This window comes from Corylus avellana, chromosome 11 (assembly GCF_965113065.1).
Source record: "Corylus avellana chromosome 11, dhCorAvel1.hap1.2, whole genome shotgun sequence".
NCBI classification, from domain to species: Eukaryota; Viridiplantae; Streptophyta; class Magnoliopsida; order Fagales; family Betulaceae; genus Corylus; species Corylus avellana.
Genome location: NC_142500.1, coordinates 14,859,457 through 14,885,760, shown reverse-complemented (window position 1 = coordinate 14,885,760; position 26,304 = coordinate 14,859,457). Strand labels below are relative to the sequence as shown.

At 34.4% G+C, this 26,304-nt stretch overlaps 2 protein-coding genes across 5 annotated transcripts; both read right to left on the bottom strand.

Moving 5' to 3' along the window:
- Positions 1–3,969: 3,969 nt before the first annotated feature.
- BRI1 (Leucine-rich receptor-like protein kinase family protein) lies at positions 3,970–7,953 on the bottom strand. The gene has a single exon (XM_059576015.2). It carries the CDS (start codon positions 7,809–7,811, stop codon positions 4,212–4,214), a length of 3,600 nt encoding a protein of 1,199 aa, XP_059431998.2. The 5' UTR covers positions 7,812–7,953; the 3' UTR covers positions 3,970–4,211.
- A 9,400-nt stretch (positions 7,954–17,353) lies between these two features.
- NST-K1 (nucleotide sugar transporter-KT 1) lies at positions 17,354–25,486 on the bottom strand. 4 transcript variants are annotated; one of them, XM_059576252.2, is made up of 6 exons: positions 25,334–25,486; positions 24,115–24,333; positions 21,694–21,878; positions 21,402–21,602; positions 20,489–20,650; positions 17,354–18,011 (listed from the first exon to the last, which is right to left on the bottom strand). In XM_059576252.2, the coding sequence occupies exons 2-6, from the start codon at positions 24,287–24,289 to the stop codon at positions 17,682–17,684; spliced, it is 1,053 nt and encodes a 350-aa protein (XP_059432235.1). In that variant the 5' UTR covers positions 24,290–24,333; positions 25,334–25,486; the 3' UTR covers positions 17,354–17,681. The 4 variants fall into 4 exon arrangements, with proteins under 4 accessions (XP_059432235.1, XP_059432234.1, XP_059432236.1 ...); XM_059576251.2 differs by having other exon boundaries at positions 24,115–24,306; XM_059576253.2 differs by having other exon boundaries at positions 25,384–25,486.
- Positions 25,487–26,304: the final 818 nt, after the last annotated feature.

The window sequence follows — 26,304 nt, the reverse complement described above, 5'->3', positions numbered from 1 at the left end:
AGAACGAACCTTAACATACTTGGGCAATAATTAGAGTACACTTAACCTTAATTAAAGATCAGTGTGCTATAGCAACATGGACCAAATAATTAATGTCATGTGGATTTCGTTTAACATGTCATGTACTAATTGTACGATTCACATGACACATTTACTTGGAGGTGAAACCTCATATACCATCGATGATAACATAGATAGAGTAATGTTGGAAATTACATTTTTACCTTACAGTTATCTTATACATTATCCTCCTAATAAACCCTTGACTAAAAAAAAAATTAAGAATTGATTGGAATTGGTAGATTAACATTGTAAAACAATAGTGTAAAAAAAAAGTTGGTTTCTAATGTTACTTAAATAATAAGTAACGTTATTAGTAATGACCACCTTAGTGGTCGAAATCATATATCTTCACTAATAGCCTAACACAAATATATTTGTGACGAATCTAGATATCGTCACTAATAGACTAGTACTACTAGCGACTATATATCGGTCGTTATATATATTCATGAAGTTAATGGTCGCTAATAACCTACTATTAATAACAAATACAGTCATCACCAATACTAACTTCATCATGATGACATTATAGTTGTCACTAATATTAATATACTATCAACGATTTAAATTATTGTCGCTCATATCTAGGCATGTAGTAACTCTTGTGGTTGCGAATACTAATTTCATCGTGACGATAATGTTTTTGTCTGTAATTTAAGTATTTGCGATAGTAATTGTTGTCGATCCTATGATGCTCTGACGGAGACAAGTTGTCAATTTTTACTTCAATATAATGATATGTTGAGGAATAGGCATGGTTTGCATTTATAGCAAACGCCAAATGGGCCACATAGTCATAACAAGAGTAGTTAGTGATGGATTTCTTGCATTTAGTCACATAATCACTACTAGGGTTCCCCCATCAAGATGGATAAGCCTAACATTTTGTAGCTTCTAGATCTCCTATTTGATTGATTTTTTTTTTCCCCTAGAATAATGCTATATATACAACTCTTTTACAATTTTTGACACGTGTGTAGCTGGAGCCAAAAGTTGTAAACAGATAACACCTTTCAATCACATCCCGACAACAGTCAAAAGATTTTAAAAAAATTATATGTTTGCTTTTTTTTAAATTTTATTTTTTATGTTAAATATGTTGGTTTGCACAAATTCTGATCTATTTTCCACTAGAGAATATAGGCCTAACAAATGGAGGAAGAAAAATGCTCATAAATAGCTAATTAGAAACCTCATACTTTGGTGTTTGATTGCTGTTGGGAAAGTGATTAGGAAGTTACTCGTGTGTGCCAGTTGAACACCAAACCATAATTAATACTATGTTTATTTTTTTAAGGTACGATATATATCATATGTACTTACATCGTACATGACAGCCATTGTGTATTAGTCTAATTTGAGGGATTATATTAACTAAAATTACCTATAATAAAAAAAATAAAAAAAAATAAAAAACCCATCAAAACGGAACAAAAGGAAACAGACTATTATTAATAACGATCCATTATTACTTATAATATATAGTTTTTATATATATATAAGTTCTTATAATATATTATATATAGTTAATTTCAATGACAGCTGAGTCCCAATCTTTGTAACACATTTGACAGCGTGTCAGCATGGTTGGCAGGGAAGAATTTGAAATGAAACCTCATTCCCCCTTCTTGGGATCTGAGATTCAAACGCACGTAGGATAACCAAGAAATATTATTATATTGTTACAAAAAAATATATATATATATATATTATTATTGGGTAGTCTAGATTATCTTAATCAAATTTTGAAACAAATGTTTATAACTTAATGAGTTTTTCACTTGTTATGATTTCTATTTAATACAATTATAGGACAAAGTTTTTCTTCAAACTGAATTGAAAGAATTTCCTTTAACTTAGTTTATAAAAGTGACATGTGTTCATTTTTTTAATAACATGTGAGATGCACATGAGTTTTTAATAAAATTAATTTCAACTTTGTCTATGTTATTAAAGAAATATGTGCATCTCACATGTTTAAGGGACACATGTCACTTCTATAGATTAGGTTGAAGGAAATTCCTTCAACCCAGTTTGTAGGAAAACTTTGTCCACAATTATATATATATATATATATATATGAAAAATTTTAATTAGGGAAATGCTAAGTGTTCTTCTAGTGTTCTCCTGATGTCCTTCCAACTGTGATGTAACTTTTAAAATTACTATTAAATTTGAGATTATCATTATTAACTTTTATTCTATTGGTGATTTTAAAAGTCACATCATAGTTAAGAGGACACCAAAAGAAAAACACTAAAAAAACACTTAGTATTTTCCAAAAATTATGTACCTGATATGTGTACAAGACAATATTACTATTGTTATTCAATTTTCTTTAATTTATTTTCAATATTTCTTCTAAAATATATCAAACTAATTATTTTTATTTTATTTTAATAAAAGGTAATTTTAATGAGCCAAATATGATTACTTTTCCTCTATTGTTGGAAAAGGTGATGGACTTTAATATAAAGTCCAATTTTTTTTTTTTCTTTTCTAATAATTGGACTACTCGAATTTGATTCATAACACAAATTTGACGGACCAAATTAAAAACAAATCCAGCTATTGAAACAGATTATAAATTACTAATTACATATAACTTATATATCACACCCAAAAGACATATTAAACACCATGTGCCCTGACCATGTGACTTGGGCTAAAAGTCAAGATCTCAAGCAACAAGTTGATAGTGTTCATCTAGGGCAAACAAATTAGTATATAATATCTTTTTGTTAGTTTATTGCATGCTTAGAAAAGAGGCACACATTTTCATAACCAAAAAAAAAAAAAAAAAAAATTGGTTACGAGGTCAAGAGCACGTGTGATGCACATTGTCGATGGAACAGAGACAAAATTTTATTGTTTATTAGTTTATATTGAAAGGAGGAAAATAGTAAATCCAAGATTGATTCTGGACACTTGAGAGCATGCCAATTTTGTGTACAATTTGCAATTATGAGATTGGGACTTTAATGTTTAGATGGTCCAGCCATGGATGTTAGGGCTTTGAAGAGTATATTTGAAGGGTTCAAAGGGAAATGGTCCACTCCTTTCCCCTGCCCAAACCAACCATAAATAAATAAATAAAAATAAAGTGAAAATGGTCCAAATATCATGTAACACTACTGATTTTTTGGCAGTCATTATCTCTATGTTTGGACCTGCCTTTGAGGGTTCATTTTCTTTGAATGTATATATATATATATATTGAAGTTCCCTTAATTCTTAGAATGCAAGAAAAGCTTCATGGAATTGGAAGGTACCTTAAAGATAAGGTGCTTTTTTGAAAGATACTTTCTTGTTTTTGTTTGAAGAAGTGTTTTAATGAAACATAAAGTAAAAATAGTTTTGAGTATTTTGTGTTTTAAGTTGTTTTTATTAATATTTTTGTTGAGAAGGAGAATGATATGACATAAGCTGAACAGTAATTTTTTCAACTGTCCAAATTTAACGGTGGCAGGAAGTATATTGCTCTTCCTTTCATCATTGATTGGAGCTTCTGCTTTTCTGGTTAGGCATTAGAGTTAACATAAGCCTAATAATCCCCACAACACTATGGAGGAAGGATGCATGTTGGAGACCATTTTGGAAAAGGAGAGATCACCAATGAAAACAAAGAAAGAAGAACATGAAACTGGGAGAATAATAATAATTTAACAAGAAAATGTGTATTAGTTAGTGGGATGAAACATAAAGAGACATGGTTTGAGATTATGTTATATTACAAAAATGGAACAAAAGTTGGAGCATCACAGAAAGAGAGAGGGAGAGAGAAAACAAATCAAGCAGGCAGAAGAAAGGGCCAAAAGAACCCTCCACTCAGTCACCATCACTGGACTTTTGAGGATTAAATATGAAGGAAAACTTCACTTATGAAGGAAAATCTAAGAAAGAACCAAAGCAGCAAGACTACTGAAACTGTTATATACACCTTTTATAACAAGTTAACAACCTTCTATGTATAAATAACAAAGATTACATACATTAAATGGTAAAAGATACAGAAGCAGTTTTTTTATGCCATTTGAAATGCCAAAGAAGAGGGAAAAAATTGGGGGAGGTGACAAAATCATCTCCACCTTCTTTTCTTCTTTCTTAATTCCAAAGAATGCTCTTGAAAATTCGTTGAAACTGTTGAGCTACTGCTTGATTAGTTCAGGGGCTTCATTTATGGTCTCTACCATTTCAATTGACCTGAAACATCCATCTTCGGTGGCAATGGTAGACTGAGAGTCAATCTCAGACCCTGCCTGGATTTCCTTGAACATTGCCATGACTTGAATCATTGAAGGACGCCGCAAATGGCGATCGTCCAAGCAAGCGCAGGCAACCTTTAAGTGCTGTAAAAGCTCCATCTCAATGCTGGGATCCTCTTTCATGAGCTCCGGATCAAATACATCACTTATTTTCAGTTTGGCATGCTGTTTCACCCACCCCACAAGATTGTTGTCACCAAAATCAGCCGAATCCGTTGGTCGTTTCCCGGTTAGCAGCTCAAGCAAAACTACACCATAACTGTAGACATCACCTTTTGTGGAGCATCTGAAGCTCTGATAGTATTCTGGAGGGACATAGCCGGGAGTGCCTGCAAGAGTGCTGACGCTCAAATGGGTATCCATTGCGCTCATAAGCCTGGCCATTCCAAAATCAGAGACTCTGGCTTCCAAGTTTTCATCAAGCAGGACATTGCTGGATTTCATGTCCCTGTGAATGATGTGTGGGATGCAATTGTGCAGAAAAGCCAATCCCCTCGCAGACCCAATGGCAATCTTTCTCCTCGCAGACCAGCTCAGCTTGATCCCGGCTTTCTTCGGGTTGTGTAGAACATCTTCTAAGCTTCCATACTTCATGTACTCATAAACCAAGAGCCTTTCTTCTCCTACCTTGCAGTAGCCCAGAAGAGGGACAAGGTTCCTGTGTTTGATTTTCCCAATGGTTTCCATTTCAGCAGTGAATTCCCGATCACCCTGTCCGCTCACATGTATTAGTTTCTTGATAGCTACAATGCTTCCGTCTTTCAATTGCGCCTTATACACATCGCCAAAACCTCCGGAGCCGATAAGGCTGTCGTTGTGGAAGCCGTTTGTTGCTTCAAGAAGATCTGCAAAAGTGAGCTTCCGGAGGGGCTTCTCAAATGTGGCAAGGTTGATGCTCAACGCTTCCCGGGCACCAGTTAGCTTCCAGCTGACATTGGCCATGCCGGAGTGGGAACCGCTGTCAATATAACCATCAAACGCCGCATCTTTCTTCTTCCTTCTTTTCCTGGTTTCAATAGCAACTATTATCAAACCAAAGATACAGAAAAGGGAGAACAACAATCCCATTGCCACACTCCCTGCAAGGGATGCTTGCCGCCGATGATTCTTCTGATGCTGGGAACTTGAACTCGAATCCGAATTCGCCCCACAGGGATTCAGAGGATACCCACATAGTCCTGAATTATTCTGAAACCTAGACGCTGGGAAAGTTTCAAGCTGACCCATTTCAGGAATCATTCCACTAAGATGATTATTGGACAGATCAATCTCCGTAAGCAAGGTAAGCCTAGTCATGGATTGCGGGATACTCCCTTCAAACCTATTGCTAGAGAGATCAAGAATGTTAAGATCCGTCAAGTCCCCAAGCTCTTGTGGAATCTTTCCGGAGAAATTGTTATGGCCCAAATTCAATATATACAGATAGAACATACTCCCAATCTCCTTTGGAATATCACCCGACAACATATTATGCGAAATATCAAGAAAAATCATAGACCCATTGTGGTAAAATGTTGGCTGAAGCTTACCTCCATATACTCTAGTGAAATTGCACGGATTCCTGGTGGAAATCTTATTCAGCTGGTCAGGCCTAATCCCGGCAAACTCGAGCAAATTCCCAGCCCCATGACACTCCTTACTCCCATCATTCTTGATATACTTATACGTCTTCCCGCTTATGAAATTCACGGAAATATTTCTAGATTGCTTGAAAAGCGCAGGTGGGATCGTCCCGTTCAAGTAATTGGTATTGAGATCCAACCATATCAAGCTCTTGCAGTCTCCAAGCTCTGGCGGAATCCTCCCGTACAAAGAATTGTTACTCAGCTTGAGTATTGCAAGGTTCGAAAGCTGCCCAATCCACCCTGGAATCTCGCCGCTCAACTGGTTATTCGACAAGGAGATCCAATTTAGCCTGGTGCAGTTGCTTAGCCCGGAAGGAATCTCCCCCGTCAACCGGTTGAAGTCAAGAATCAGATTCTCCAGCGTCAGGATGTACATGAGCTCTTGTGGGATTTCCCCATGTAGCTGGTTCAGCCATATGATCAAGTCCCGGAGCTTCGACAACCTCCCCAAGCTCGAAGGGATGGTTCCGGTGAGGTAATTGAAGCTCAAATCCAGCGAGACGAGCTGAGAACAGTTGCTCAAACTCGCCGGAATCGACCCAATAAACTGATTGTTCTGTAAGAAGAGCTCTTTCAAGATATTATCAGGAGCTTCACAGAGACTGCTGGGAATTTGGTCGGAAAGGTTATTGGCACTAAGATCCAACGTCTCCAATTTGACTAGCTTCGACAACAAAGAATCCGGCAAAGGACCGTGGAAGTTGTTGAACGACAAGTCCAGCTTCTTCAAGTTGCTCATCTTTGCAAAGATTTCGATCGGTAGGTCACCGGAGAAGTTGTTTTCGGATATATCAAATGATTCCAACGATGCACAAGCGCTCAAACCGCTCGGGACCGTACCGTTGAGCTTGTTGGACGAGAGGTCAAGCTCCACGAGGCCGCCGGAAGTACACGCGCCGGCAAGCCACGCGGGGATTTCGCCCTCGAATCCGTTGCTGGCGACGTAGAGGAGGCGGAGGTTCCCGACCGGGAGCGCCGGAACGGCACCCGAGAACAGGTTGCTGGAGATGTTCAAGAAGGCGAGGTGGTCGCACGATGAGAGAACGTGGGCGACGTCGCCGGAGAACTTGTTGGCAGAGATATCGAGGTGCTCCAGAGCCAAGCAATCCCCGAAAGAAGGAATACCCACAGAGAAATTGTTGGAGGAGAGGTCCAGGTACTGCAAAGTCTCGCAAGTGGAGAGTGTTGTTACATCGCCGGTGAGCTTGTTTCCCTTCAACGACAACCATTGCATACTACTGCAACCGGCGGGAAAGAGCCATGGGATAACGGTTGCGCCGGAGAGCTTGTTGAAAGAGAGATCAAGAACCCGGAGATCCAGCTTGGGCGCGTCTTTCAAAGAAGAAGAAGGGTTCTCGAGGAGATTGCTGGAGAGGTTGAGGGATTTCAAGCCGGAGCAAGAACCGCCCAAGTAGGAGAGGTCGGAAACAGAGCCGGAGAGGCCGTTTTCAGAGAGATCTAAGGCGGTCAACAATGTGTTACATTTGGATCCAGGGACGAAAGAAACAGCGCCACTGAGATTCGTGAGTCTCAGAGAAAGCGTTTCGAGGTGGTCGAGGGAGAGGAGGAAGGCGGAGACGAGGCTGAAGTTGGCGTGCAGAGGGACTAAGCTGAGGTTTATCGAGGAAACCAGGGAGTCTTTGCAGGAAATGCCATTGAAGGCACATGGGTCTCCGTTGAGGAGCCAGTTGGGGAGGATGGCCGGGTTCGGGAGACCGTCTTTGAAGTTGATGAGCTGCTGGGTTTCTCTGCTGGGTGAGGCGGAGGAGGTGGAAGCTGGCGAGGCTTGGAAAGAGAGGAAAGTGAGAGAGAGAAGAAACAGAGAGAAGTGGGAGTTTGAGGGGCAGAATGGTTTCATTTTGAGGCTTTGAAATGAGTAGGTGGTTTTAGGCTATCAGAGCTGCCATTAGAGAGAGCTTAGAGAAAGCTCTGATCTTCAAAGAGAAAGTAGGCTTGGTGCTTTGGAGTGAGAGAGAGAGAGAGAGAGAGAGAGAGAGAGCGTTCAAAGGAGTCAAAAGTCTGAGTAAGGAAGGTAAGAAGGGTATTTATCAAGTGGAGAACAGTACACACAGCTGTTGCTCACATGCCATGTGACCCCCATCCTCCTCCTCCTCCTCCTCCTCCTCACTAATTTACCAACAATACGGATGAGAGTGATATTCCCAAAATGATATTAAAAAAAAAAAAAAATTGATAGGGTTAATAAGTTTTTTATATTTAGCTAATATTTTTATACAAATTTAATAGATAAATTATTAGATTTGTAGGGTCCATATAAATTTACAAATTTAATAATTGATTTATAAGATGAGATAAACTAAATATAAGAAAAATATTAACCTCTAATATTTTGAGTAATGCTACAAGTCCCTATTGTGTCTCTTCCAGGATGATTGGCTCTTAAAATCACTATTGAGCTTGTGATTGATCATTTTGATCAAATAGTAATTTTAAGAGCCACATAATTTTTAGAGGGATACAAGAGGGACTTCTAGAATTACTCTAACATTTCTCATTTTAAAATGCTCTTATCTGACATGATAGTACAAAATTTATCGATAAAATAATAAACAATAAATAGTGAGAGTACTAAACTTTTTATCAACAGATAAGTACCAAAATGATATAAAGTTTTTTCATTAGTAGTCGTAACATGTTTTTTGATTAATTATCTTTTATTCTTTTCTTTCTAATGAATACGTTCCAGATCATTTTTGTCATAAAAGATTTGGTACCTCTAGCCTTTCTCAACGAAAATATAATAAGTATTGAGAGTATGTATGGCATTTCTCATACTGGATTGAGATTTCGAGTGATTTTGTTATTAGTAAAAAATTGCTGCCGAATCAGAAAACAAGACCTGGATTTTATTTGTTTAAGGATGTTGTGTCTGACTATGTTGTGTTAGTGGTGCGCAAAATAGCTGAGATTAGGGGATGATGGGCATAATTTGTTAATGCTAAAAGTGGTTTCTCTCTTTATAGAAGTCTTTCTTTCTTTCTTTCATTCATTCATTCATTCATATGCTCTTTGATTCTCTCTTTCTCTCTCTAAAACTGTCTCTTTGTCTCTCTAGCTTTCTGCGTACGTGTGATGAAGGATTGGTCCATTACTGTCAATTAATGGAGATTCCTTTGTTTAATTAAATGTCTTTTTGTTCACGAGGATTAATTAACTCCTTTTTTGGCAGCTTGTTGGAGAGTGGTGCTTTTCTATTACGCCTTACTGATTTCTTAAATATCAGGGAAAATCTTACAACCATCATTAGTGGATCCTAATTCATTGCCTCTCCATTTTATTTGAACAGAAGAGGCATTGAATTAAGATCCTCTAATGATAGTATTGGAGGATCTTAATTCAGTTAGTTATGGTACAAAAATATTTTTGTTCTATTAAAAAATGAAAAGATAAAAATATCTTTTCACTCTAACTGATAAATGAACGAGAGAGAATCATGTTCCCTACTATGACAATGTACTCTACCCATTTATTATCAACATTAATTTTCTTCAATTTTGGTTGGAATAATTTTTTTTTTCTTTTTAGTTTCGACTATGAAATTGTCACATGTGTTTTTAACATGTGAGAAGGACATAATTTTTTAAGAGAATTTTTTTTTTTTTTTTTGTATTCTTATATCCTTCTCCCAATTTTCTATTTTAAAAATCAATTGTTAGATCAGTGTACTAAATAGTAGGTCTCTTTTTTTAATGAGTAATATATGTTATATACCACCAGATTTACGTGATAGTGCTCATTAACTTTTGGATCAGTCATTATTAAAAAAAAAAAAATTAATAGTTGATAAGCACGATCACATCAACGCAGTAAAATGAAGGTGCAGTATATATCATTTCTCTTTTTTTTAATTAGCATGTGTAAAAAACATGGTTTTTTTAATAGGAATATTAAAAAAAATGATTTTTTGTTAGAATATAAATTAAATGATTAAATTAATTTATTTTTATTAGCTAAAATTTTTATAATAAGTAGTGATTTAATATGGTATTATAATCAAAAATTCTGAATTTGAACATTGACTATGTCAATTCATTTTCATTTAAATCATTTAAATACTTAACGTGTTGAACTTTATTTATATAAAAAATAAAATTTGAGCCTGCACGTGAGACATTTCTTGGCATTAAATAATAATTTTTTTTTTTCACTTTTCTCTCATAAAAATTTAAAACTCATTTGTACTTTTTATCTCATCAATGATTCCTTCGTCATTTTTCCTTCTAAAATTATTTGTCAAACAAATTGGTGTGGACCGTGTGGCATCACCTTCATCTACAGCAAAGAAAGTACTCATTTTGGTACCCTTTTTTCAAAAAAAAAAATGTAAATACTACTTTTTGGTACGTTAATGACACAAATACGACACTTTCATAGAGGCTTTCTGTAGAGTCTTTAATACTAGATCTAGCATTTTGGACAGACTATTTTACCATCACCACTCAGCAATAAATACGGGAAAACGCCCTAAATGGTCGGGGACTTATTAGTCCAATCACAAAACTATTTCTTTATTCAAATTTAATTTAAAATATTTAATATAATATATATTATCGCAATTTTTTGAACTATATGATATCAGATCATGGAGTAGTGATAATCATAACACCAACGTGAGTGAGCGTACAGTCACTCACGCTGGTATATTTTATAATATTATTTTTTTAATAATATAATAATATTATAATACACCAGTGTGATTGACTGTTCACTCATGATGTTATGATTATCACTACTCTAAATCATGAAATGATTTCTCTTTCGTTTTATGATCAACCTTTTTTTAAAAAAGACTGGCTCATCCAAGGCTCATCAACAGTTATTTTAAAAGTCACATCACAGTTAACACCAACCAGTAAGAGAACACTAAAAGAACATCTAACATTTCCTTATAAAAAATGATTGGTGTCAATAATTTGTTTGTTTGTTTTTTTTTTTTTTTTTTATATTCTCTTATAAATTAAATAGATTAACCATTAGATTTGTGGAACCCATAATTGACTTATGTAAGGTCCATAAAAGTCTACAAATATAATGATTGATTCGTAAGATAATATGAAGAAAAAAAATATTGATAAAATATTAATACTAATCATTTCTCATATCTATAGCGTACTCTTTTAAGTATCGTATTTCTTCACACTCGTGTTATGCCCGCTAACATGATGTGTTTAAGTGACAATGTAAATCACTTAAAACACGTCGTATTAGCCTGTATATCATGAATGTAATAAATGAGCAGAAATTATAGCATTACTCATTGAGTATTCATGGTGTAAATGCCTTGAGAGATTGGAGACCTGACATATTTGATCTCATTGTTGTCAAATTTTATTGAGTAATTGACTGTAAATAGTTCCTTTTTTTTTTTTTTTGAACAAACTGTAAATAGTTCCTGATATGCATTAAATATAATTCTCAAGCTTTATTATATATATATGATTTTTAAGATAGTTCAAATATAATAAAAGCCTAAGAAGGACCCTGACTGTAAATCTAAAAATGCAAAGAGAAATTCATTTTTAACCATATAAAGTAAATATTTTTTTTAACTATTTTAATTGTAATTGTACTATTTCTCATAGTAAATTTTGTACACCAATAGATTTATGAACTGCCAACACTTTAATTTTATTTTCTGTTTTGGTACTGAAAATTAAAAATTCTCTAATACTCTCTCACATAGCGCGTGTCAAAACGCTCCTGCCGTACATGCTTCGTGACTGCACGCGCAGTGGGACAGGTGGGGCGGCGTCTTACTAGCGCACGCAAATATATGTTTGTGGTACTGTACATAAGGGTCCCACGGTTCCTCTCAATCGTAACCGTTGCTTAGCTTTGACGGTCAAGATTTTACTGTTGGAGTAAGAGGGAATGAAGTTGAGGACCCACACGTGTTGGCAGCAAATCTAGTAATTCCTTTGCCAGATCATAAAATTACCTGATGTACATGTAAGGGCTTCCGAGAAACATAAGTGGGGGTAGAAAGGGAATATAAAGATTTCAGGTGCTTTTTAGGTGACGTGGTAGATAAACGTGAGTGTTTTGGGAACAGATTTAACTGTCGTCACGATGAAAACAAAAGGCTTTGAGGGTTAGTTTCGTAATTGGCAGACATTCTCTTTACCGAATCATTCTATTTTCTCTTAAACGAATTTGTTCATAGAAGGTGACAATTACGGATGACATTCTCTTTACCATGTTAATGGCCATGACCACTTTGGTGTATGGGTGAGGCAGTAGCTCTTTCATTTTTATTTTTATTTTTTTCTCATATTTACCTTCTAATATTAATGTTTTACTCTCAAAAAGTTTTTTTTTTTTTTTTTTTTTACGTCCTAGACCTAAATTTTTAGTTTCGTCCTTGTACTTAGGCTTAGTAGTCCAATACCAAAATTTGTCACGTAAAGTAAGAAAGGTAGTACTAAAGGCACGAGTGGAAGGTGTGCAAGGTAGTACTAAAGGCACGAGTGGAAGGTGTGCGACAACTCTTATGGGCAATTGTAGCCTCAATGACATGTAAATTGTATGGGTGAGAGGAGCGGTTGTCCTTTTGGTTAGTGTTTGATAATTCCAAATTAGTTATCGTAGTTAATTAATATTGGGAGCGTTAGATATTCAAAGGCAAAATGTCATAATTATGACGTTTTATAGTATCGTTCGAACTTTTTGTATAAGTGTACAGTTAGAACATTCCATGGAACGTTCGAATGACATTCCTATTTCATTGATACCTATCGTTCGACAGTTTACGCATAAATTACTCTAAGCATTCAAAAATCCCACTTTTCTCCTTCTATTGAGATGTAAGACTAATCTAACTCTACTAAACACATTTAGGGATAAACTAGGATGTCCTTAACCCTAATTTAGTGTGTGGTGTTTGTAACGCCCTTGTCCCATATAGAAAAGACAAGTAACCCACAAGTAACATACATTCCTTATAAGAGATGCTTATGGGTGCTAAATCTCACATTACTAATTTATTATGTGAAACTGACATTTTATAAGTGATTTTATAGAAGTTTCAAATTGATTAGTTATTTTGGGGTGATAGCACAGATGTGGCTAACGTTTTTCTTTGGGTTGTTACAAATGGTATCAACGCCACTTAGTAATGCACCAATTAGCACTATTAGCACTACATGATATGGCCATGACGAGGACGTTAGGGTTTAAGTGGAGAATTTGTAACACCTTAATCCCATATTGGGAAGACAAGTAGCCTAATATGATGAATATATATATTTCATCATATTGGGCTACTCGTCTTTTGAGTGGTTATTTTGCAATCATTTAAGTTCACAATATTTGTCTTTACATCACAAGTTAAATGATCTAATCATTTATGAGCGCACCATTATTTTAGCTCGACTCGGATCAACATTATTGTTGTTGGAGGCTTCAGGAGATCTTATTAGGAAAAATAGTTCAAGGTCAAAAGCATTGGTTTTCGTGTCCCCTATATATAGATCGTGTTTAGTTTATTTGCTAGTTGTTTATGCTATTGTGTGTTTGTAATGCCAATGGATTAAATTTAAGACGTATAAGCTTTTATTCTATATAAACACACACAAGCACACATATAGAGAGATTATATATATAGCACACATATAGAGAGATTATATATATATATATATGCTTTTGTATTTATATAAGTCTATCTCCTTAACTTAACAAAAAAAAAAATCATTCCCTCACACCAAAAATCCTGAGTATGACCCTAAGGGTATGGTATGCATTCAATTTTCTTAATTTTACTACAAATCATAAAAACATTAGCCTCGTTTCCCTATGATTTTTGAAGAATTTTCTTCTTTTTTTAAAAAAATAATAATAATAATAATAATAAAAATAAAAGCATTAAAATTCTAAATAAAATACTTTTATTTTTATTTTTATGTCACATCAAAATACTATTTAAAAATAAAATAAAATGTACCATTTAAAAGATTTTATCAAATGAACCCACTCAAATTCTCCAAAAAGAATGTCAAGATGGATATATGCAATTTTTTAAAACCAAAATTTGATTAGTTTTCTCTTGATGAAAAGCTTCCCCAATTAATGAATGGTTGAACACAATTAGCCCTTTTCAATCCATGCTAATTAAAGAATGTTTTGAGCAAGACACCAATATATCGTCAATTTAATTTGCCGACCCTTTCTAGTAGTTTCCAATCATTAAAGCTGACGTACACCCGAAAAACATGTAAAAATAGCCGTGTGAAGCAAAAGATTTACCGGTTAATCAGTTTTTACAGTTATTTGGATATTTTATTGTCGAGGAAAGAAAGGTGAATCTTTGCTAACGACGCACACAAAATTTACCACCGAAAAAAAGAAAACAAAACACAGCGCTCACCTTACTCCCTCGACTGTACAACACACGATACTCGCTCCCCCAAATGGAGGGTAGTGCACGTCCAAGGGGCGTCACTTACTCACTGACACGTGTCGGCCGGTAAAAGCGGCTACAATGCTTTTTACTGAAGTAGAAAAAGCACCTTAAAATCTAATGATTTTCACTCAAATGTCACACGGTCACTTGAAAAATTCTTCTTATAGGATGGGGGCTGCTGATATGACGGTCAGTCTGTCACCATCTCTCTCCCACACACACACACTCTTGGCAATGTGAGGGACCCACACAGGCTATCATTTCCCTGGTGGGCCCGGCCCATGATGGGCTTCTCATCCAATTTTGAATAAATGGGGGCACTGAAAAACTGAGAGATGGGTTTTTGGGATTGATTGAGCACGACGACGACGACGACGACGATGATGATAGAAGGAGAGAGAGGGGAAGAGGGACCCACGGGCTGCAATCAACACGTGGCCATGTCCAGTATGCTGACGTGGCCCAATGACACACGGAGGGGCTTATCGGGTTTGACTGCTCGGTCACCGACAGCCTGGGCAGGGCCGTCACTGTTACTCTAGCTGGGATTTTTGCAAATTGCAAAATCCAATCCCCCCAATCTTCACTATTTCAAGTCCCCGTCTATTTATTGCATCAACATGCGTTCGGGAGTTGCATTAAGAGGAGGGGGAAGGAAAGCGAAACCCCAAAACAGGGCTCTAAGAAAACACCACACGTGCACAAACACGCGTAGGCAATTATTGGAGGGTTTTGGAGGGGCCCTCGTTTTATGAGTGAGTTTTAGATTTCATTTTTAATTAATTATTATTATTATTATTTTGTTTGGTGGGGGGGGGGGGTGCGTAGGATAAGAAGTGGGTGCGGAGGATAGGGCAAAATGCAAAGTTAATGGAAAGGTTATAATGATTAATTTTGTGGGTAATGTTGGGTTGGGGAGAGGGGGTGTGGGGCTCACTTTCTTTTTGGTCTTTCTTTGTATCAAATAGAAAGTACATGGGAGAAATGAGAATGTAAATCAGTGCCACACGGGCTAGAGATGACTTGAGAGGGAGTGGCCCTACCAAATTATTTGCGTACGATTTTCATGAATATGTGTTTATGAGAGAGAGAGATCCAACTTTTACATGTTTTAAGCTTGTTTTGGATTGTTAATTGTTTTTTTAATGTTAACTCAATATAAAATGAGTAAGATATAGTTGACGAGTTTGATCTGTATAATTAAATGAGATAGGTTTGTTGAGTTATGTAGTCTTATACTCATAACTCGATACGACCCAAATTCAACACTCGACATTAAAGCTATTAATTTTTGACAAAACAGTCAAATTCGATAAGAAATTAACTGATTAGAGTTGAAGGGTTGGATCTATTTAATAAAAAGAATCGGGTTAGATTGACATATATAATCTTATACTCATGTTTTGACATGACCTAAACTCAACACACGAATTGCCACTCACTTCGTAATACGACACTAAAAATCACCATTGATCTAAAATCCAATAGTTACTTATTCAAAGTCTAATAATGCAGGTAATAACTATAAGCTTTGAGGCGTGAAGTGGTAGAGAAAGAATTTCATAATCGGGGTTTTGAATAAGACACATTTTATGTCTCAACATTCTCAAAAAAATAAAATTCTATTCATTTATTTTTGAAGTACCACGTCAAGGAAAATGATCATTTCCATTGAGTATCTATTTAGCTCATTTAGGAAGGTAAATTTGTCCAAAAAATTTACTCCCAAAAGAAAAAGACAATATTATCTTCCTAAATATACTAAATAAATAGTCTCAATTTCATTTGAAACGAAGATCATCTGTTTCCGTCAAAAAAAAAAAAAAATGCCTTCGAGAGTGTAACATTTATACGTCATAAAAGAGTTTTATTATTCTCAACTGATAGTTATACGTGGCAATAACAAATAGTAGTAACAAAAAATGAAAGTTAAAAAAAAAAAAAAAAAAAAAACGAAACAGGGAAATCAATGTAGTACTTCTGAGATATCGGTCTTCTCACCGAAAGTTTAGGCCGGAATGGGTAGATCACGCTTAAGACACATGGGAACAAAAAGCGGGGCCCAAATGCAGCTGTAATTGAACCAAACTTTCGACACTCCTCAACATCATGCTCCTTTCTTTTGGAAGCCTCTGCCAGAATTTCTGAATTTTTGGTTTCCATCTCATTATTGTTATTATTATTATTATTGTTATTATTATTCAACGCAAACACTTGTAATCAGTGCATTTCACACCTCAAAAAGCAGGGCCCTGAAAATAGCATCTTAAATGTTCCCTTTCAGAATGGGGATATATATATATATATATATCAACAACAATAATACTAACAATTTAGCTCCTTTTTTTTCTTCTTCTTCAATATAGTTACTTTAATGGGGGTGATTGCTTTTCAGAGCCCAAAAATAGTCATTTTGTATTATTAAAGTAAGAGAACATGTTTGAAACTTGTTGATAAAAAAAAAAAAAAACAAACAAACAAACACCGTAAATGTCCACAAAAAGAGCCAAAATATTTAATGATTGAATTAATGCATCGTTTGCCCAGGTCTCTGAAGATGGGAGATTTATTGCAGCTCTGGCTTTCCCAGATGTTCTATTATTTCTCTCTTTGGAACCTGAACAGAGGAGAAACCAGTGGTTGAATTTGTTTTAAATACCCAGACCCAGCTGTGTTTCGATTTAGGACCACAATAAGTGAACCTCCAAGAAGGTCCCTAGGCTGCAGGGTAAGGGTAGCAGATTTGAGTCCAATTGAACTATAGCTATAAGATTATATAAGTCAACTATAATCTAATTTATTTACTTAAACGAGTTAAAGTCTACAATCATAATCCATTAATTTTGGATTCGCTGATTGTATCTAAAGTTGTCGGCTCGTATTGCCAAAGCATAATAATTTTGAAACGTTGGGCCTAATATTCCAGCCCATAGCAAAGAAAGAAACAAAATATATGAAGGGTTGACAAACAAAGGGCAGAAGAAAAGAAGAGAGAGCAGATGGCTTGAAAATTATCAAGGAAATAAATTACAATGGACATCATCTGTGAAACAATTAATGTAATTTTAATGGGGACAGTGCACCCTTTCAATAAAAATTAGGATCATTTTTAGTTCATTTAAATCTAAAAATATTCAGTTAGTTATATTAGAAAAGTATTTTTGTCCCCCCAAAAAGTGAAAAGACAAAAATATTTCTCAAATATAACTAACTGAATACTCTCTCGTTCAAATGAACTGGAGAGGATCCTATTCCTTTCACCAACATTCTTTTCTTTGAGTAGTGGAATGTAGAGTTTTTTAGTGAAATCTAGACCTTATCATCCATATCGGAGGATTCTGTCGAGCTGCCGTGTTTGGGGGATTTGTTGATTAGAGAAGAATGGCTACGGCGTTCCTTCCCACCCGGCATAGAGGAGGCATTGCCATACCAGACCATTCCAACAACGGCAACGATCATACCCGTAATTACATGTAAATTGAGACCCTCTTTACCAAATAAAATGAAACCTAAAATCAAAACAAGAATGGTCTTCATATGTCCAAGCACCTGGAACGACACAGCTGTAAATCTGCCTATGCAGATGAATTGACTCAGATTGGTCCCTACCGCGATAGTGCAAGAGAGAATTATGAATAACTGCACCCAAACAAAAGTGACCCAAATCATTGAGGGTTAAAGAAAAAAAAAAAAAAAAAAAAAAAAAGAAGAAGAAAGTAACAAGTGTTCATCAGGTTAATATATTTTGTCAAATCTATTGGATTACATTTTCTCCCTGAGCTTGTCTTATTATTACATGCCAAAGTTCAGGTTAATAATATATCATTTACTATTCAATAAGCTGAATAACTGCATCCAAACAAAAGTGACCCAAATCATTGAGGGTTAAAGAGAAAAAAATAAAAATAAAAATGAAAGTAACAAGTGTTCATCAGATTAATATATTTTGTCAAATCTGTTGGATTACATTTTCTCCCTGAGCTTGTCTTATTATATGCCAAAGTTCAGGTTAATAATAAATCATTTACTATTCAATAAGCTCATAATTTGAGTTTCTTTATAAAATAATAAGATTATAATTTTAGGTATTTTATAAATAGGATAATAATTCCTAACCATATTGACATTTGGCAAGCATGATGGTATGCCAGGTGTGGAGAAAACATATACTTGTCGATGAGCTTGACAAAAATATTAATATGATAAGACAATTATTATATAGAGAAAAGTCTACATATCTCTCTTAAACTACTACCAAATTGACAATATTTCCTCCAAACTACAAATACATTGTCAATGTTTCCCCAATGACGAAATTACCCTCAATAAAATAAAAACAAAAAATACTAAAACTTCTAGAAAAAACCTACAACCAAAAATAAGTAAATAAATAAATCCAAGGGGTGGCCAAATTTAAAAATAAAATAAAAAATTCCTTTTTATAAGAAAAAAAATTTAAAAATTTCTTTTTTTAAAAAAAAAAAAATCAAATTTTAAATAAAAATTTCCGTTTAAAAAAATAAAATATTTCGTTTTTAAAACAATTTTTTTTTAAAAAAAAAAAAATTCTTTTTTAAAAAAATTTAAAAACTTTGGTTTTTAAAAAAATTGAAGTTTTTTTATTTAGTTTTTTTCGAATGTATATGGGTATTTTTGTCTTATTGAGAAATTTATAGGAGCATTTTGATTTTTTTGCTAGTCTTGGCGGGGATATTAATAATGTTTTAGTAGTTTGGAGAGAACATTATCAATCGAGTGATAGTTTGAAGAGGGTATGTAGACTTAAATATGCATTTATTTTATTTCTTCTAAATGCATTTTTAAGAGTCATTAATCTTCAATTTTGGCCGTCAATTTTGACGACCTCCAAATTGTTAGGGCTTTTTCACATGTATAGTTTTTTTTTTTTTTTTTTTTTTTTTTTTTTTTTTTTTTAATAAAAATAAAATAAAGGCAATTAATATATTTCCCCATATATAGCATATGAGGTAGCCTATGCTATTCCATGACCATATTTCTTGTATATGGATGGGACAATAAATGTTTTGTCTCATCACTTGACTTGTTAAAGTGGGATCCTTGATGCTCTAAGAAGCTTTATAAGAAACTTCGCTCAAAAAAGAATCAAGCAACCACCTAAATCGAGTAAATTGTTGCAAATTTAAGATATTTCTCTACAAACAAATTAGAGGCAATGTTTTTGGGGAAAATTATAATTTTACCACCCCAAACTATCGCACTTAATGTACATCCCCACCAAACTTTGACTTTGGGCAATTGGCATCCTAATTTCTTATAATTGTAACAATATATCCCCCAAATGACAAAAAAGACCAAAATGGTGACAGTTTGAAATGGGGATAGATTTTCAAGGAAGAATGATTACACTGCTATTCTCCCCTTAGGGTTTGAAATTAAAGAAATGTCATTGGTCCAAACTATGGAGGAAGAACAAAAGATGAGACTAGCTCATGGACAATACCCATTGAATCTCCCCCTCCTATACCTAATGAAGAGTCACAAGCAATATGCTCTTTCGCAAAAGATTGAAAGAAGAAGCATGTTTCTTTTAATAAGGCAGGCAACTTATGACTTATCCCTCTTTGCAATAAAAAGGATGAATTTCCCACCTTCCATAAGAAAAATATGTTAGTGTGAAAAACATACAACAGAAAAGTCTTAGGGGGTGATTGTTAAACATCACCCCCTTCCTTGGCACTGTTCATACTTTTCTTGAAAAAGAAAAAGAAAAAGAAAAAGTAATGATTTTATAATGATTTTCTTGTTTCATAATGATTTTTTTTTATTTGAATAGTAATAAAAAGTAACTGCAGCCCCTAAACTTAGGCTACCAACCACAATACTCAGATCATGGACATTTAAAGCATAAGATACAAATACAAGCATGAATACGGGTAAAAAGGACATGCAACTAAGCATAAAAATATATTGATAATCACATGCATATAAAGGCATAGACAGAAGAATTAGGTCATGGAATGATATGTGCGATGTTGGAAAATTTCCCATATGTCACGGTTGTAAAGAAAAGTACACCTCATCATGCCAACCAAATTTATATAATTCTGACTAAAAGAGAAGGAAAAAAAACTTACCGTAGACGCGAGACTAGAGTCATATGCATAAACCTTTTTACCAGTCAACTGGTAGTCAAGAAATGGCCCTAATACTAGCAGGGATGCTGCCTGTGCTGGAGCAGTATGCCCCAATAAGTTGAAAGATCCGAGAGAATAATTTCGCTGAAGATAGTGTACATACTGCAAAAGCATAATAATCAAAACAACGTTATATATTCTATGTTATAAGTAAGATAAGAAATATGTGACCTTTGAAATGAACCAACACTACTCAATCTAGTCTTCAGTTTGGAACTTACGTTATGCGTAAGAACACATAATATAAAGCAGAACAACAAGAAATAACATAAATAGACACAAAGATTATTGTGGTCTGACAAATAGCCTACATTTATTTATTAAAGCCTTAATAGACAACATATTTTCTTGATTGATTTGAGAGTTACATAAGAGGCTTATTTATACAGGTCAATAATCAAAGCCTCTTCATATATATATATATATATATATATATATATATATATATATATATATATATATATATTCTTTAACATTATGAAACCCACATCATTCCAAATGAGTAATGTGGGACAAACCCACATACATATTCTCTAACATTATGAAACCCACATCATTCCAAATCAGCAATGTGAAAACCCTACCCATATTAAACACAAGAAACTAATATGGTTTGGATACCAAATTATCAATAGGTAAATAATGTGAGCAACACATGTATATGACTGTATTCATGAATGAGGTTGCATGTCTTTCTACGCACATACATGAAAGAAATACATGCAAAGAATACAAACATAATGTACCTAAGACTCAACCAGCCTAGCCCCAGGACTTAATTTACCACCCTTAATCCATTCACACCTAATTGCATCTCTATAAAGTATCACGGGTTCAACAAAGAATTACTTACATACTGCTGTAGCGAAGTGCTCCAAACTGCCACTAAAGCCGCTATAAAACCCTTTGCATTGACACTCACATCAGTAATAGTACAAACTGCAACACCAAGGAGGACTACCATTATGCTAAGTTTAGTGTCCCTTGAGTATCGCATCTTGTCCAAGACAACTTCCAGAAAACAAGATACCGGGATCATACTCAGCTTCGCAATCTGACCATGAAAATTGAAAAGGAAAATATTAATTATACTTTCTAAAATTTTCAAAGCAAAAAAGTCAACAAATTGTTTTACCAAAACTGACCTGATAGAATCCCACAGAATTCCACATTAAACTCACATTCATCCCAACTATGGAAAAATTTGCAAATATAACAAATTTCAAAAGTTCAGAAAATGGTAGATGAGAAGCCTGAATATATCCCAGCCTCCTAAGAACAACGGTCAACAAGGTTGTTGTGGCAAAATGCAGACCAGTTAATGTTGTAGCTGCATGGAGGCATTATATAGAATGCAATGTCAGATTTGCAAACATTTAGGAGCAATTTGCAGCAACTTGTTTTATTTCATCACAACTATTAATCTAAGAAACATAACAAAATATATACTTTTTTTGATAGGTAAATAGTTTGCAAACATAACAAAATATATTTTATTACAACATAAGCAAATATGAATTAGATTCCATCTTGGCAGAATTATCTTGTTGAAAGCTCTGTACACGAGCCCTTCCTCATGGCATTCTTGTGTTGTACAAAAGTGTGCATTAACATATGGCTAAAAATTTATTCGTAAGAGTTTGTTCTCTTCTCCGACAGTATGGGTAGATGCAGAGGCCTCAAAGACAATTTGCAATTTCTTGGCTTGCCTTTGGATCTTTGACAAGGGTTCCTAAGCTTTTTCAGAATCCATCATCATGACCAACATAAAAACCAGCAAGCCTTAGGTCAACTATTTGGGTTAAGCTATAACAACTACAATCCATCATAATTAAACATTATATCAGCTGGCCATACACCAGTTCTCTATAAATTAATGCTAGATTCCTATGAGGATATCTGGTGCAACCTTCAAAATAACTTGTAAGTTAGAGCATTTACAACAAGTTCTCAAATCCATTATCCAATTCTACTCTAACCAAAATGCACCCCAAAACAATATTTAGCGCCTTGGAAAGACTACAAGTCAGAATGAAACAACATAGAATCCCTAGGTCTGTTCGATAGATGGATTATTTCCCTTCAGTGTGGCCAATAAAGGAATAGTTGGATAAAGCCCCATTTGGGGAGGGACAGAGCACTAGAAAGAAAAACACGTCAGAAAAATGGCATTGTAATTGACAATGAACTGATGCTTCAAGAATTTTTCTTTCTTTTTTTTTTTTTTTGGAGGGTTTATGGGTATATCATCAAAGTATCTCTGTATCTAATCAAAGTGTTCAAAGGATTCATTTTCGGATAAAAGCAAATAATGCACGAACAAAATTTGCTCATACCAAATATACAACTATAAACAAATCCCAAGGACTCTTGACCAATCATCTTTCTATCAGATTACTAGTTTTGCAAAGTTTTATCAGAGATCTAATCCTAAAGATTTAGAGATGTCAATAAAACAAACTTTTCATTCCCAGGCAGCCTTTTTAAATGTCTATAATATTATACATGCAACTTTCATGGACAATAATAATAATGTAATCAGATTAAGAGTGGTTCCCTAGATAATACTAAAACAGTATCTCAACATATTTTAACATTCAAAAACCATCTTCAGCAAAAAGAAAGGTTTCGTGTCTCTTCGAGAAATTTATTGATCACAAAAGAAAAAAAGAATCAAAATCTTCAACAAGAAGCGCCTTCGGGCCTTTCTACTTGATTTTTTTTTTTTTTAATAAGTAATGTTGAATATACCAAGAAGCGCCCTTGGGCCTTTCTACTTGATTTGATCAAGGTTTAAAATGGATTTGAAACAAATTAAAATGAGCATCTCTTAGACGGAATTTTCCATCCCCATCACTGGAACTGCCAAAGGTTGTTTCCTTTGAAGTAATAGATTTCACCTATAGGATCCATTTTGACCATTTTCTAATCAATCATAGTGATTTCATTATATGATTAGCAGTGTTAATCTTAACATTATCGAGGAATTTTCAATCAGAGTGAAGAAATTAAACCATACGACTCACATTAGCAGATGATGTCATTTCTTTAAAACAATCAATAGAAAGACAATCAAATATCTAATATCTTTTTGTTTCCCTTCAATGTGGAAGTTATTTCACTATGGAGGCAACATCAGCCAAAAGTCAGTGGAAGGCCTCTTATGCTACGATTTTTCTTAAGGAAAGAAAAAACCTATGAAAGGTATAAATAAAAAAGAGGCACACAAGTACATCCGTTGTTAAAATTATAATTTTAAGTAAATATTACTTAAAAACCTTCAACTTACAAGATTTAAAGCGAAACCAAAATCCACGCCAGCATTGTTTATGTTAAATTCAAAATAATTAATTAATTTTTAACTTATCCAAAAAGTTCATAACAAGAATTCTCCCCAATTTCTTCCTCTTTAAGAAGGTCAAATAGAAAACAGACCACACAACATGACTGATTGTATCCAAATCATGATAATATTCAAGGCATAAAGCACAAGATTTGTTAGGTAAGTAATGCAAAGGAGAAAAATTAATCAAATCATTGTATTAAAATAATCACAAGTGACATACCAAAGGTAAAACCATATTTCGCCATCAAGGCTTTGTTGACAAGAATTATTCCAACAGATGTGACAACATTAAACATCCATGAAGCAATATCAAGCATGGCCTTTCTATCAGCCATCTTTGCTGAAGTCATTTTCTCTATTAATGAATTTGTCACCAGTATTTTCTCAGTCTTCATAGAAGCAAATTTTACGCCTGAATATCAAAGGCAAACAACTTTATCTGCATTAGGAAACAAGTTATCCCAAAAAATTAGAATAAAACAAAACCAAAGAAAACACTTTGCAGGTAACAAATGCTACCTTGTAGAGAAAAGAAAGAGTGCTTTACAATATGGCATCAATATATACAGATTTATGAAACCTTTAAGTAAGAAATCATAAAAATCTCTTCTTAATCCGCATGCACAATTTTTAAAAAATTCAACAGCTTATTTTGAGGCCATTTTGTAGGTAGACAATAGCAGTTTCACAAAATTTATATTCAAGGCCATTGTGCAGCACGAACAAACTTTTTCATTTTACAGATTTGTTTGCAAAATTCCAACATGCTTCAGGTTCTTCAACAGATATACTCCTTAGTGCTACATTCAATTTCTCACAACTAATCGAAGAAATAGAGTTCAGAGATTTCCAAATGTTCGTAGTTTGATTGGCCTTCTCAAAATTGGCGTCCTTACCAATCAATCAAACAATGAACAAACTCACACCCGCTTATACAAGTTTTAATCAAGTTTCCATCTAAATTTGTAAACAATTTTCAGCTCAATGATTTGAACCCTGGACCTGCAGCTGTTTTCCATTGAAAAAACTGCCACTAAACCTTATCCACTCATCTATCCACCAAATGTAATTCCAGTCAAAGATCCTACATCCACTAAAAACTCCTCAAATCCACAAAATTCAACAATATACCAAAAGAACAAAACGTAAAACAAAATATTTGCAAAAGATTCTGAGATGAATAACACAAACACGCAAAGAAGAATTGCCAAAAACTGTAAACAGATCAATCACTCTTACACAAAAACACAGAGCAAAACTCCAGGCATAAAGCCATACAATTATTGCAATTCTAAGCACAAAAACCAGCAAATTCCACCACAGATCAACACAACGAAAGACGGAACGAAAGCGAAAAGGAATTCCGTTTGTTTCCACGGAAACAAACAACAGCTGAGAAAGACGTTTGCAAAATATGAAGAAGATTTCGAATTCCGAACCTTCGAGGCGAGGGAGAGGGAGATGAAGAGGAAGAGAGAGAAGAATCGACCTCGAAAATCGTGCTGGCAGAAGGAGGCACAGAGAATGTTGAGAACTAAGAAGCGGGGATGGAATTTAAGAGTTTCGTTCTCTCCATTAAAAGAGAGACGTACACTGAGCGAGAGAGAGAAAACCAACACTACAACGTTTTTATTTTTCTTTTTATTCGTTTTTTATTTTTCTGAAAAATGTTGCCTGGGGCTGGGGGTGTCAGGGTGTGCGTTGATATGTCCACTCCGGGATCTCAGGAGTGGACTTTAGAAAAGTCATTAAATCATGTGGTTTGATTTTGTTTAGTTTAATTTGATCATTGCAGTTTGATTTGAAAAAAAGTAAAGGTTTTTTATTATTAGGAGCAACTTCACTTTACACCCTTAAATTATCACAAGATTAGACAAACCTCCGTCTCTAACGGGTAGCTCAATCGGTTAGAAATCACTCCTTATGAAGCGGAGGTCACTAGTTTATACTCCTTACTATAGAACTTTTAATTGCAGTAAATTTGACCCCCCCTCCGTCAAATTTTAAACGTTAAAAGTGAGACAATAACATTTATACTCCTAACTTTTTTTATAAAATTATAAATTTAATCTTAATTTTAAATTAAAATAAAAAATAAATTAATAAATAAAAATGAAAATCAGGAATATTTTGTTGGTCTTTTAGGTATTAATCTGACGAAGAAGTTCAAATTGACTGCAATTAAAAGTTAAGGGTTCAAATTAAGAGGTTTTGAAATTTGAGATTTGTCAAATTGCGTAGTAATTCAAGAGTTTAAAGTGAAATTAGCCCTTATTATTATTATTATTTTGTGTATTTGCTTAAGTGGTGGTCCATTGTGTCATTTTCTCTCTGTTTCAAGGGAATTACATGCTCATGTGCTCCGCAAAAGTCATTTTCCCATTCTTTTCCTTCTTCGCATGATCGTTTT

Bases quoted from the DNA above. Each gene is read 5' to 3' on its own strand.
- BRI1 (XM_059576015.2), bottom strand. From the start codon at position 7,811: ATGAAACCATTCTGCCCCTCAAACTCCCACTTCTCTCTGTTTCTTCTC.
- NST-K1 (XM_059576252.2), bottom strand. From the start codon at position 24,289: ATGAAGACTGAGAAAATACTGGTGACAAATTCATTAATAGAGAAAATG. The intron at 21,879-24,114 runs GTATGTCACTTG...GCCTCCATGCAG, and splicing joins GAAATATGGTTTTACCTTTG to CTACAACATTAACTGGTCTG. The intron at 21,603-21,693 runs GTCAGTTTTGGT...TTTCATGGTCAG, and splicing joins ATTCTGTGGGATTCTATCAG to ATTGCGAAGCTGAGTATGAT.